This window comes from Pezoporus occidentalis, unplaced genomic scaffold, assembly GCF_034315485.1.
Source record: "Pezoporus occidentalis ecotype Australia unplaced genomic scaffold, CSIRO_AGI_Poc_V1 ctg3, whole genome shotgun sequence".
Lineage (NCBI taxonomy): Eukaryota > Metazoa > Chordata > Aves > Psittaciformes > Psittacidae > Pezoporus > Pezoporus occidentalis.
This window is the reverse complement of record NW_026914940.1, coordinates 19,727,645-19,740,162: the sequence shown is the minus strand read 5'-3', so window position 1 is coordinate 19,740,162 and position 12,518 is coordinate 19,727,645. Positions and strand designations below refer to the sequence as shown.

Below are 12,518 nucleotides of genomic sequence, written 5' to 3'. Positions count from 1 at the left end.
CACTGGAATGGGTTGCCCAGGGAAGCTGTGAATGCTCCATCCCTGGCAGTGTTCAAGGCCAAGTTGGACGAAGCCTTGGGTGGCATGGTTTAGTGTGAGGTGACCCTGCCCATGGAAGGGGGGTTGGAACTAGATGATCTAAAGGTCCTTTCCAACCCTAACTGTTCTATGAGTCTAACTATTCAAACCCACTTGGGTCTTGCCATGTCCCTGGGGAATGTTTAGCCAAGCAGGGTGTGCTCGTGCCACACCGCAGCAGTGAGTGCACAGGCAGCCCTGGTTTGGCTGCATCCAGTTACGAGGGCAGTTGTTGCCACATGGGTACTTTGACACCTACCAAAAACTTCCAAGCAGTTGAAGTAGTGGTCACAGCAGACATTTGTCCAGCACACAACTACCTTTACTTTCAGAGCAGAACACACAAGCAAGTAAAAAGTTCCATCCAAACTGTGTTCTCATAACAAAGCTTCTGGATCATTTAATGTATTTCATACGATTATTACCTGATTGATATCCCAGCACAAGAAGTGCATTGACAAGTGTAGCCCCTGTCTGCTCGTGAGCATAATGAGATGACTAAAGATGTGTTTTGCTCTTGTTTTCTTACCGCTAAAGTATTGTGTTTTCTTTTGGTGACAACAGAAAGTGTTCAAGATGCCCATTTTCCTAGAAAAGACAAGGAATCTCCATATGACATGCTCAATTAAATCATAAGACATATTCCAGAAGCATTTGTTCTAGCTGAATATCACCCCCTGCCCACATGCTCCAGGAGCAGCAAAGGTTTCTGCAGAAAACCTGTGGTACAGAACAGGGAGCCTGAGCCTGCAGTGCACGTATTCATTCATTCATCACTCCTCTTGACCTGATTTTGTGCTCTAACTTTTCCGGCTGCCTGTGAGTGTTTCCTTGGTGACCCAAGTTTGTTGCCAAAGCAGACAAATGAATCATCTATTTACAGTAAAAGTGGGGAGTTGCCAGGGGAATACCTGATGCCTCTGCATACTATGCACAAGCCTGAGGCCAACTGACAATAAAGACCTTCCTCCTGGCCCTTTTAGGCATGTGCCACATCTGTGCTCATAGCATCACAGAATGGTTTAGGTTGGAAGGGACTTTAAAGATAATCCAGTTCCACCCCCCTGTTATGGGCAGGGACACCTTCCACTAGACCAGGTTGCTCAAAAGACTCGTCCAACCTGTCCCTGAACACTGCCAGGGATGGGGCATCCACAGCTTCTCTGGGCAACCTGTTCCCATGTCTCACCACCCTGGCACTGGGGGGTGTTGAGGCACCCACCCCAACACCAAGGCTGTAAGGGTCCCCTGTCAGGATCACAGGACCAGTTGGTTAAGGGTAGCTTGAAAAAGCACTGCTTCGTGGTAAAGCTCAGGAGGAAAAACCTCAGAAAGCCAGGCTCTCCAGGCAGGATGGGTGGACAGGCTGCCCTGAATCGTGTCTGAGCTGCATCTGTGGCTCTGGACAAGCTGCCCCTGTGCAGGACCCCTCTTCTTTTAAAATACATATTAGTTCACTCACAGAGCATTCAAGCCTCCCACAAATACTCCTGCTGTAATGGAAATAATTCTTCTCCAAACCACAAGGGAAAATGCTTGCTTTTTCCAGCCTTTTCTCTGAAGAGATCCAAATCCCTGAGCACTGGCAAAGGCACGGTCAGGCCACATGCAGGGTACTCCGGCATCAGAGGTCCCCATCACTGATCCATCCTGGTTTGGGCAGCAGGTGAGATATGCAGACCCCAAGCCCCTCGGGCAGGCAGGCACTTTATGCCCCCCCAGAGGGATCCCAGCACCCATCAGCAAGGTAAGCACACCAAGCTTGGGGCATACATGTCACTTTGCTTTGGACACATCTTCCCTTTCCCAGGACAACTTGTGAGACCAGGATGGGGAATGTCTCTCACCCCAATTCACGCAATGGATGTCACCACTGCAGCATCAATTTTTATGTGCACACATGGCTTTGGAAATAAAGGCAAAGCAGCAAGATGGTTTATAGATACTTCCAAAATCTGGTTCCAAGAATATATGCTAATCTTTTGGATCCCTTTGGATCAGCTTCCTAGGGCCAGGTATCTGCACAGCAACAACAGGCTGACCACAGCCAGCATCACCAGTGTCGGCATTAAAGTACTGATCATGGGGGTTTGCTGAGGGCGTTTTGGTTTGCATTTCTGCTTCATGACTAAACCCAAGCAGGAGGTGTGCGTGTGGTTTGCCTACAGGAGTAAGGAAATCCTAATTGCTGACAGAAATCTCTGGAAAATTTGTAAAGTTTCCTGCTATGGAACCAAATTTGCCTGTGTGATAGGTCGGCATTGAAAAGGTGTCTAACAACCCTTCCAACTACATTTTGCAGAGTAGACTTGGGTTAATCCCCCCAAGTACATGGTTTCATTTCCAGTCAGCTCCATGGTTAAGCTTTAAAAAATGGCATGTGAACTAAATTCACAATTACAGCTCCACCTTGGGCTGGAACTAGTGGGAAGCACACTTCTTACTGCTAAACCCTGTACTTAGAGTGAGCACCTCTTTTACCTGGCTCACAGCAAGGCCAACAGCAGGGTTTCCCCCACAGCTTCCCCTTAGTGCCCTGGCAGGTGCTGGCAGGACAGGGTCTGAGCACGTGGATCCTACACCATCAGCACTGGCAGCTGCTGTTCCTTCAGGAAATGTGGGCAACAGGGACAGACACAGCATGGGAACACCCTTTTATTCCCCTTTTCTTGTACGGCAGCATAAGGGCGTGCACCTGGGCAGATTGAAGCTCAGCTCCCTGCTGAGGTGGAGGGGTTCAAAGCCCCTGCATGCACTGCAGGATAGCCTGGATTCAAGGCTCAGTGTGCCAGGCAGGGCTGGTGAAGGGACCTGGATCCTTAGCCATTGGCTAGTTGCAGATGTGGAAGAGCTTCAGACCCACAGCTGTTCACTACTTCATCTTGTACCTGTGAAATATAAAATCCCTTGAAGCAAGATGGCAGAGCAGGACTCACACTCCTAGGGAAATGTCTCTCTCGCACTGGGCTGCAGTGGTGTATTACCTGGGACAAGGAGAAAGGGCAGTGACTCAGGTTTTCCCTCCACAGGGCACTGCGTCAGGCAGGGCAAGGTAAGGAGTGCCCCTGTCCCAAACACCCTCTGGGAAGGGCTGGAATCAGCAGACAGCGATTGCAAAACTTGGGATCCCTGCAGGCAGGAGCCGAGCAGCAGGGACAGCACCCAGTGCCTGGCAGAGGCAGCAGCAGGCAGAGATCCAATGCTGCCTGCCCACTGCCCTGTTCTCCTTGCAAAAAGGTAAGTTCTGCTATGAATCAAAAACAAGAGAGGGTGGTATTAAAGAAAATTGGGTTTATTGTAAACAAAGTATAAAGTACAACATAAGAAATGTGCAAATCTTTAAAGTAGTCACAAAAAGCGTATCTAATACACTATTGTCAAACTTGTCCACTTTCTGGTAGGTGTCCTCAACATAAAATGATAAAATAGAGATAGTGAAAGTTGATGCATTATTTGTCACAAAAGCTACAGTTTAATTCTAGGCTGGTGTCTTTACTGCCTTGTTTTACCTTTCAAATCACAACTTTCTAATTTAATACAATACATAATATATCCATTTCATTTTTTGTATAAACCATCTCTCAAAGAATAACATGCTAAAGAAGCCCAAGAGTTTGGTTTCTTCATTAACCAACCCGAGCAGTTTCAGTTACATTTCTCTTAAAAGTGCCCTGTGTCCCTGCAGTGAACACAGCTGTGAGAAGGGGTGAAGGAAACCGCCAGAAACACAGGAGCAGAAGCATCGCCCCATGCCCAGGTACAACCAGCTGAAGGAGCACAAAGCTTGCCAGAGAAGCTGGGACAGTATCAAAGCTAGTGAGGGTTCAGAATCGCCTGGGGAGTGCCCCTGAGTGCCCACCCAGAGTCCTTCCAGACCAGGCTGTGTCCAACACCTTGTGCTGGAGCACCGGTCTCAAATCTCCATGAGTTTGGCACCAAAGCACCGCTTACAATGGGGCCAGAAAATGGGTAGGAGAAAAAGATTCCTACCAAGAAAAGGTGGCAGAAGCAGGAAAACTGATTCAGATTATCTCACATGGGTGCAATCTGGGCTTTCACACCTGCCCCCTTATGCTGCTGTCTTCCTAGTCCATGCTGCACTGAAGACTGACAACGGGAAGTTAGAACTGGAGTTGGTCTCAAGTGCCAGCAGCAAACCTTCAGCAACACTTACACGTGACTGACCTCAAGTATCTACGAGCAATTTGCAAGATTTAGAACTAACATATGCTCTGCTCTAGAACCTTCCCTTCCTCTCTCTCCTTACCAGTGTAAAAGACACCCGCTGTTCCAGTCAGCCACCAGTTCTCCCAGCAACATTTTTGTGAGGAGCACAGACTGCCACTGCCTCCCTGCTGCCCTGCCATCAGCAACAGGTGTGGGAGAACCACAGACTGGGAGGAAAAGCCTTTTTCCAGCTGGCACATCCCAGTGACAACAGTTAATTCCACCGCCTTCAGCACAAGCCCTCTCAATGCGCAGTGGTCGCTGCGGGCGGCACGGCGATGTCGCTCAGCTTGCTCACTTCCATCTGCCAGTTGGGCAACTTCTTGGCCGACAAGTGGCGCCGCGCGTGCTTCGTTAAGTGGTCGCTCCTCATGAACCGCCGCTCACACATGGGGCAGGCAAATTTCTTCTCCCCAGTATGCGTTCTGCGATGGCGAGACAGTTCATCGGACCGTGCAAACCTTCTCTCACAGCCCTTCCAGCTGCAGCTAAATGGCTTTTCTCCTGAAAGAATTACAGAGGAAGAAACCACCATGAGTACTAAGTGAGCAGCAAACTCCGCTGCCTTGACTGGCAGAATTTGATTTTTTAAAGAAAAGCTCCTATCGTGACAGTTGAAGAAGGATCTACTTAATCAGATACATGAAATGTGAAAAATTGTTTACATACCAATATTTAAACACACAGACTCACCATCCTTCAGGCTAAGCAGTACAAAGGGTTAACTACTCTCTGGAACCAAACAATTTGAGGTGCTCTTTACCTCTCCAGACAGTTGATTCTAATTCAGCCCCAAGTGAATTGCAGATTGTGATAACTTAGCATGCCTAAAATTGCCCTCTGAAACACAATCAGTGAGAACGCTTTGCGTATAGAGCCCTGGTCGTGCACTGCGAGCCTGTGTTAAACAACAAGTGACTCTTTCTGCTGCTGCAATTAAGAGCTGAGGCATGGAGTAGTTACTCTAAAATCACCAAGGCAGGAATAGTTTGGAGTAGATCCCTATGTTCTCTCATAAAATGATCTCTTTTAAGTTTTACCCACTTCTGACAAAAGCGTTCTTGAGGAGAAGCCTAATGAGGCATCTTTTAACTCTGGAAAAGCAGACTCTGGACCAGGCAAGGCTTTGTTTCTACACTCATCAGAAGCATTACTGGGCGCCCTCTGACATGAAGCAAGTCCAGCACAAGCAAACTGCTGAGTCAGTTTCCCCTGCGGGAGATTTCCTGTCAGAGATTAGGCAGCATTATAACGTACACTGGCAATAAAAAGGATTTCACTGCTGCCCCACAGTTTGTTCCATGAACAAATTTGATAATCGCTAGAACCTTACCACCTTGTGTATGTAACCGCAATTTTCTGCATTAGTTTTTAACATCAAGCAACAACAACCGACCTGTGTGTGTTCTGACATGGGCCTTCAAATGTGAGCTCTTGAAGTATGTTTTCCCGCATCCTGGGTAGCTGCAAATGTGACTTCTTATTCTCGAAGAATCAGCGGGAGGAGTGGCTTTTGCTGCCGAAGGTACAAAGCCAGGAGCAGGGGCAATGGGAGAGAGTCTCGTGCCATTTGGACTAATAATGGGAGCCTTGGGGCTCTGTACAACTGGCTGGGGCACAACAAACATAACAGCACCCTTGGGAACTTGGGTACCCATGAAGACCATAGGCTGACACAGAGCCGGCTGCTGGCTTGGCGCAGGGTTGGGCACCACGGCCGTCACAACGCTGTTGCTTGCAGGCAGAGGGACCATCTGGCAAATCACTGGCACAGGGGGGGCTCCACTGCCTTGGGCAGGACACGGCGGGACCACTGGGACAGCCGGATGCCTGCTGCTGACCAAGGGCTTTGTGAGGGCCACCGGAGCGACGGCTGTTTCCGCAATTCTCCCTTCCACCACTGGCAGCTCGCTGCTCTCATCACTGGCTCTGCTCAGCGCCGCGGCAGAACACTCTGAATGCTCTGCTTTCGTGTTTTCCTTACTGCTTGTTTCCCTCAAAACACCATCCGGGTATTTCAACACACTGGCTGTTCTCACCGGGCAGGTTTGGCGATTACAAAGCTGGGCATCGGCCGTGTGGCGAATAACGCTTGTTGCCTGAGCCTTCAGGGGCCTCTCCACTTCTCTCTGAGGCACAGCAGGCACAGGAGACCTGGCAGCCTCGGCCAGCGACTTGCCAGGGTGGACCACCTGTGACATCTCCAAGTCAGAAGGGCTGTAGGGGGGGGTCAGGCACTGTGTGGAGGAGAGAGACACAGCAAGGGGGGGGAACGTCACCAACACATCACCACATGGGTTGTTAAAAACAAGCACGCACATGTACAAATCCAGGCACTTACAAAAGCTGGTATTGCGCTGAAGTCTGCTGCTCCAGGAAGCAAGGTCTCATCGCTCTCTTCTGACATATCAGATGCTGGAGTTATAGGTCTCATTTCTGCATGTTTTTTGAAGTCAGATTTCCAATTGCAGCTCATAGAAATAAGTGCTTCTACAGCCTCAAAATCACTTTTTTCAGGAGTCTTGTTCCAGAAATACCTACTGTCTCTCTGTTTCTCAGTCATCATGTCCATTTCTTACTCCTGTTTTGGTTAGAGGGGAAAAAGGGAACTTTACACATGTTACCAAGTTTTAATATTCTGCAGCTACTCATAAAATAAAGCACCATAAAAGCCAAACAAAGCAACCTTTGCAAGATAAACACACTTGGTCATGTGAAAGGCATGCCTGTATTTCCCTGCCTCCCTTCTCATATAAATAACATTTTAATGAAGTTGTTAGTGGGGAAATCTGGACATCCAGTGAAGATTATGTATTTTCTTGAGACAAAAGAACTCCCTCCAAATCTTCAGCAACACTTTAAGGTATTCCACATCGCAAGTGTTGTGTCTGAAAGCTTAATTAAAATCTTCACCCAAAGAAAGCAAAGCTTCCTCCCCCATTCCACCCTCCTTCGATTTTTGCTTTAAACACAGCCCTCGGTGTTGTGGTTATTTTGGGACATGAGAAAGGGCTGTACTGACCGACGGACACCTTCTTCAAAACATGTTAGCCAACAAAAACGTTCCAGGAAATACACAAAGGGTGTCTCCCACACGCAAGGAAAGCCACCTCTCGGTCACTATCTGCCCGGTCAGCACACACAACCGACCCAGGCAGAACGCCTCCTAAGGGTGCACCATTATCCCCAACGCAGCCTTCCAACGCGCCTCCGCCAGCTGCAGCCCGGGGGAGAGGCGCTGTTTGGGAGGCGCGGGGCGGGGGAGCCCGGCTGTCACCAGCAGCGCCCACGGCGGCGCCCGTTGGACGCGCGCCACGCTCACCTCAGCGCACCCCGCCGCCGCTACCCGCCCCCGCGCTCCTCGATTGGCTCCCCGCGCCGTGCCGCGCCGGCGCCCATTGGCCAGCGCCGATCGAGGCGTGGCCGGAGGGCGGAAAGCGGGGGTGGGTACATGTGAACAAAGCGTGATCAGCGCCGCGCGGGGGCGGGTACTGCCGCGCGCTGGGGAGCGCCGCCGCGCCCGCCGTGGGGGAGCGGGAGGGAAGCGAAGCGAAGCGGAGTCCCCAGGGGGCGCGGGTCCGCGCCTCGGCTCCGCGAGCGTCCAGGGGGGGACGGCGGCGGCTCTTCCCCGCAGCGCCGGCTCCATTCCCGGCCCCCAAGCCGCCCACCCCCTTTTGTCGGCTGGCCTCGACTGACCCCGCCGCGCCGGGATCCCCCAGTGTTCGAGCTTCCCCGCTGCCGACAGGCACAAACAGCCGTGGATCCCGCCGCTCCCTCGCGCGGGGCGCGCCCGAGCTCGCACGCACACCGGAGTGTGTGTGCCAACGGGTTCCCGGCTCGCCTCGGGCCCCCTCCCTCCTTCCCCTCACGCCGCCCGGCAGCCCTGGTCCCCCAGCCGCGGCTCACCGCCTCGGCCAGTGCCGCTGCCCGCGGTCCCTCCTCTCGCCCGTGCCGCCACCCCGCTGCCGCACGTCCCCTCACTCTGCCACGCCGCGCCATCCCCGGGGTCTCGACCTCCACCGCGCCCGCCGCCCCGCTGCCGGCGCCGGTCGCTCACCGGTGACGGGCCCGAGTCTGCCGGGGCGCTCCCCGCGCGCTGCCTTTATTTTCCTCTTTTTGTTCGCCGCTCCCCATTCAGGTGGCGGCTTCCCCGGACCCGCGCGCGGGGTGGGGGGGGGAGGGGGCGGGGCTCTCGGCCACCCTCCGCCAATCACCTGCAAAGGTGTGTGAGGCGCCGGCCAATGGGAGCCGGGCGCCCGCGCGTGATCGGCGGCTGCCCCGCAGCGTGGCCAGTGTGTCAGCACGGCGTGTGCGCGGCGCGGGTAAGTCCCCGCCGCCGACTGAGTCAGTGCTGGCCCCGCCCCCCCCCCCCGCGCGAGGGCGGCCTGGCGTTTCCTCGAGCATGAGGTCACGCGGCAGCGGGGGGGGGGGGCCGGGCTGAGGTGGAGCGGAGCGCGGCACAGCCCTGCCGCCCCCGCGCCCGCCGGGCTGAGGTGGAGCGGAGCGCGGGGGGCCTCCCCGGGGGTTCACCCGGTCCCGTTGAAGGCCGGGCGGGCAGGGCTCCAGCCGCACCCCAGCCCAGCCCCTCCCCGCCCCACGGAGGGTCCGCCTGTGCAGCAGGTCGGGTGGGCGTAGTCCGCGGGGTCGCGGCGCTGCCCGTCCGGCAGCTGCCGGTCAGGCGGGGTCCCCGCTGGTTGCGGCGCTGCAGCTTGCGGCACGGCGAAGGGGCGAGAGCTGCTGAGGTATTCTGCTCGGTGCGGAGCTAAGGGCGGGTTCGTTTTCCTGTCAGAAAGTTTGAATAAAAGCAGAGGAGGTGGCTGCGTGTGCCGGCAGCTGGGCAGCGGGATCCCGAGCCAGCCTGCAGCTGTGGAGCGCTGCTTGTGCCAGAGTGCTCCCCTGCGCTAGAAGCTCTTCTTGTGCTTTCGGTATGGCTCAGTTGCAGTTCTCCTATTTAGCCAGCCTCGCCTCAGAGCTCTCCCCTCCTCTGCTTCGGCAGTCCAGCCTCGTTTGCTCACAGCATTTTTCTACTTCTTTTTCTTCTAAGATACGTCTTCCTGTTTTACCTCTTTTCAATTGTATTCTTAAATACGGTTTATTCCCCTTGTCAGACAGTCCCAGTTGACAGAAGGGGTCTGACAGCAGGTTATGTCATAGAATCACAGAATAGTTAGGGTTGGAAAGAACCTTAAGATCATCTAGTTCCAACCCCCTGCCATGGGCAGGGACACTTCCCACTAAACCATGTCCTCCTGTAACTTTCCTGGAAACCTCTCAGAATGTTTGGTTTTGTCTGAAAGTGTAGAAAAAATGCTGCAATAGTAACAAATGAGCAGTTTATTCAGCCTGAAGGAAGAATGAAGGTAGAATAATTGAAAAGCATGAGCATAGAGGAGAAAGTAGAAACCAGTTCTTAATTAGTTCAAAGATGAGTGTATCGGCAGCAGAATGGTAGTTTTATCCCCAGGAAGACACTTTTTTTTTTTTTTGGTATTGCTTTAATTCCAGCATTTCACTGATATATTGTACAGCTGGAATTCCTGTCGGCTTCATGTTGGTAGCCCATTTGCATCCGGTGGGATGTGCTTACCTATTGTGCCCCCTGCACTGGGCAGTGTTGGGATACCTCTCTTCTCACTCCTGCAGCTTCCAGGATTGTCACCTCTGACAAAACAGCTTGTGACTCGCACAATTGTTCCTGTTCCCTAACCCAGGTACCTGCCTGCCTGCTGGCCATGCCTGCCAGGAAACAATTTGACTTGTCTTGCCTTATCTAGAGGGAATTCCCCAAAGAGAACTTCCTTCAGAATGATCCAAATCCTTTTCACCAGTAGCAACAAACAAGTGTTTACAAATTACTCCACTGGATTCCACATCTCTGGATGTCTTAATGGGAGAAAGTATGTTTACTGTCTGTTTCCCACTGAAATCAACAGGAAAAAATGCTGCTTGACTTCCAGAACATGCTCTCCTTTGCCAAAAGGTGCTACCGTCACATGAGGCACAGCTGGGGAAAAATTTTTGGGCTCGTCAGTGCATCTCTCTGCATCTGTTCTGGCTGAAATAGAGTTTGTGGAACTATTACCTAATAGTTATTGGTGAAATCCCATGTTTTCCGTTTGCGGCAGGTTCTGTCATGTTTTTTTGTGATTGTAATTGTTTTATTTAAAACGTTTTGAAATAGCTTTTGAAGCATCTTATTGCCCCTGAAATTAAATCTATAGGAGTTGCACCAGCATTACACTTTAACCCTCCATGATAAATACACTCACAAAACCAATAGCTTTTTCCTGTATGACACCAGAAAATTAGGCAGATTTTTGTCACTCCTTTCACTCTATGTAATGCCTATACACAAGTTTTATTGATAGAGTGAGAACTTTAGTGTTAAAAATCTAGTGGCCAAGGTGAACTAAAGGTCTGTAATGTGTACCATTTTTAGTTTGCTTGCTGTGGCAAGATGTTGGAGGTGTATGCTGGACCGTTTGGGGATCCTAAGGGGATCCTGCAGTAATTTTCTAGAAGCAAACTGTTCTTTGGAGAAAACATGATTAGTTTCATGTAAAATGAAAAAATGAAGTAAGTATAGCAATGTTTGAGCTGGATCACTAGCCTTTTGGATTTGTCATAAGGGCAACTTTAGGGGACACTGAGTGAGGCTGTTGTAAATACTTTGCAGTTTTGGCTGTCCCTCTCTCGGTTTACACAACATGAAGTAGGATGTGACCCAACACTGATGGGTATTTCTGGCCACTGCTGTGGTACAACTATGAGAAAATAGCAGTGGGCTGACTTGCAATATCAGCTCCTGCTATCCTGATTTGTTCTTTTCTTGCTCTTCTCTCTCTTCCTGTCCTTGCTTTACCTCCTTATCTGTATTCACTTCGGCTTCCCATAAGACCTCCTGGCTCTTTGCTGTTGTTGCTGTGGATTCTGCTGGATCACCCTTGCTGCTTGCAGCACCACTTCTAGCAGCAGTTCTTTATTAGTCCTCACAGCCTGCCTTTCCCAGTTGCTACCCAACCTCATGTGCCCTTGGCACATGCACCAGTTGTTAATACTTCTTAATGCACCTTCCTTCTCATGACATCTGTGTTCTGTGAAAGCCTCTCCCTGTGGCCGTTCCCAGTGAGCCTGCCGGAACCTGCTGCACACTGCCTGCAGCCATTCATACCCTGCCACCTCTTCAGCCAATTTCAGGATCTTCCCTGTCAGTTCCTCTCCAACCACTCCATGCCAAAGTGCTCCTAACTCTGCCTCCCCAGCTGCCATCTTTATTTGCTTCTTTTAACAAGCTCGTTTCAACTTTAATTTCCAGAGCAACCCTCCACAGCTGCTCTTCCCTTCAGTCTGCTCTTCTCATCACACGGGAAGCCTCCTGATCATTCTCCCTCCACCTGTGTTACAGGCTCTTCTCACCTGTCGTGGTTTAAACCCAGTCAGGCAACTCTTTCCCTCACTCCCCCCCTACTTGCCCTCCCCCTACTCCTGGAGGGACAGAGAGGAGAATCAAAAATAATGCAACTCCCACGGGTTGAGATACGAACAGTTTAGTAACTAAGGTATAACACAAATCACTACTGCTACCACCAATAATAACAATGATAAAGGAAATAACAAGGGAAGAGAATACATCACCTCACCACCAGCTGACCAATAACTTGCCCCCGCAGCCCGACCAAGCACTGACCGATACCTCCTCCAACCCCACAGTCCCAGCCCTTCTGGGTAACTCTCAGTTACATCCTGGGCATGACGTGCTGTGGTATGGAATACCTCTTTGGTCAGTTTGGGTCAGGTGTCCTGTCTCTGCTTCCTCCCGGCTTCCCCTCCTCCCTGGCAGAGCATGAGGCTCACAAAGTCCTTGGCCAAACCAAAACATCCTTGTTATCAGCTCTGTTTCCAAGCCGAAAACCAAAACACAGCACTGCACCAGCTACCAAGAAGGAGAAAAACGACTGCTACTGCTGAACCCAGGACATCACCCCTGAGGTTTGTTTCCACCATGTCAGTGCTTGTCTTCTGCTGCTGCCATCCATGTGGACCTTCTGGCCCTACCAGTTTTGCATTATATGCTGACCAGGGGCAGTCAAAGTGCCCAGCACGGCTGGGCCTAGTAGGTCAAATCCTGTCATGCTTTCTCTCTTCACGGGCTCTAGGCAGGTCTTCTGGTGAAGTCTGGATGCTGACTGTGGTACTTGACAGGGAGCCTGTGC

General features: G+C 51.5%; 1 protein-coding gene across 2 annotated transcripts; it reads right to left on the bottom strand.

The window, feature by feature from the left end:
• Positions 1–3,354: 3,354 nt before the first annotated feature.
• Positions 3,355–8,612, bottom strand: KLF10 (KLF transcription factor 10). Of its 2 annotated transcripts, none has more exons than XM_062627270.1 (4): positions 8,363–8,612; positions 6,647–6,883; positions 5,702–6,542; positions 3,355–4,809 (listed from the first exon to the last, which is right to left on the bottom strand). In XM_062627270.1, exons 2-4 carry the CDS (start codon positions 6,875–6,877, stop codon positions 4,550–4,552), a joined length of 1,332 nt encoding a protein of 443 aa, XP_062483254.1. In that variant the 5' UTR covers positions 6,878–6,883; positions 8,363–8,612; the 3' UTR covers positions 3,355–4,549. The 2 variants fall into 2 exon arrangements, with proteins under 2 accessions (XP_062483254.1, XP_062483253.1); XM_062627269.1 differs by lacking the exon at positions 8,363–8,612 and adding an exon at positions 8,212–8,343 and having other exon boundaries at positions 6,647–6,886.
• Positions 8,613–12,518: the final 3,906 nt, after the last annotated feature.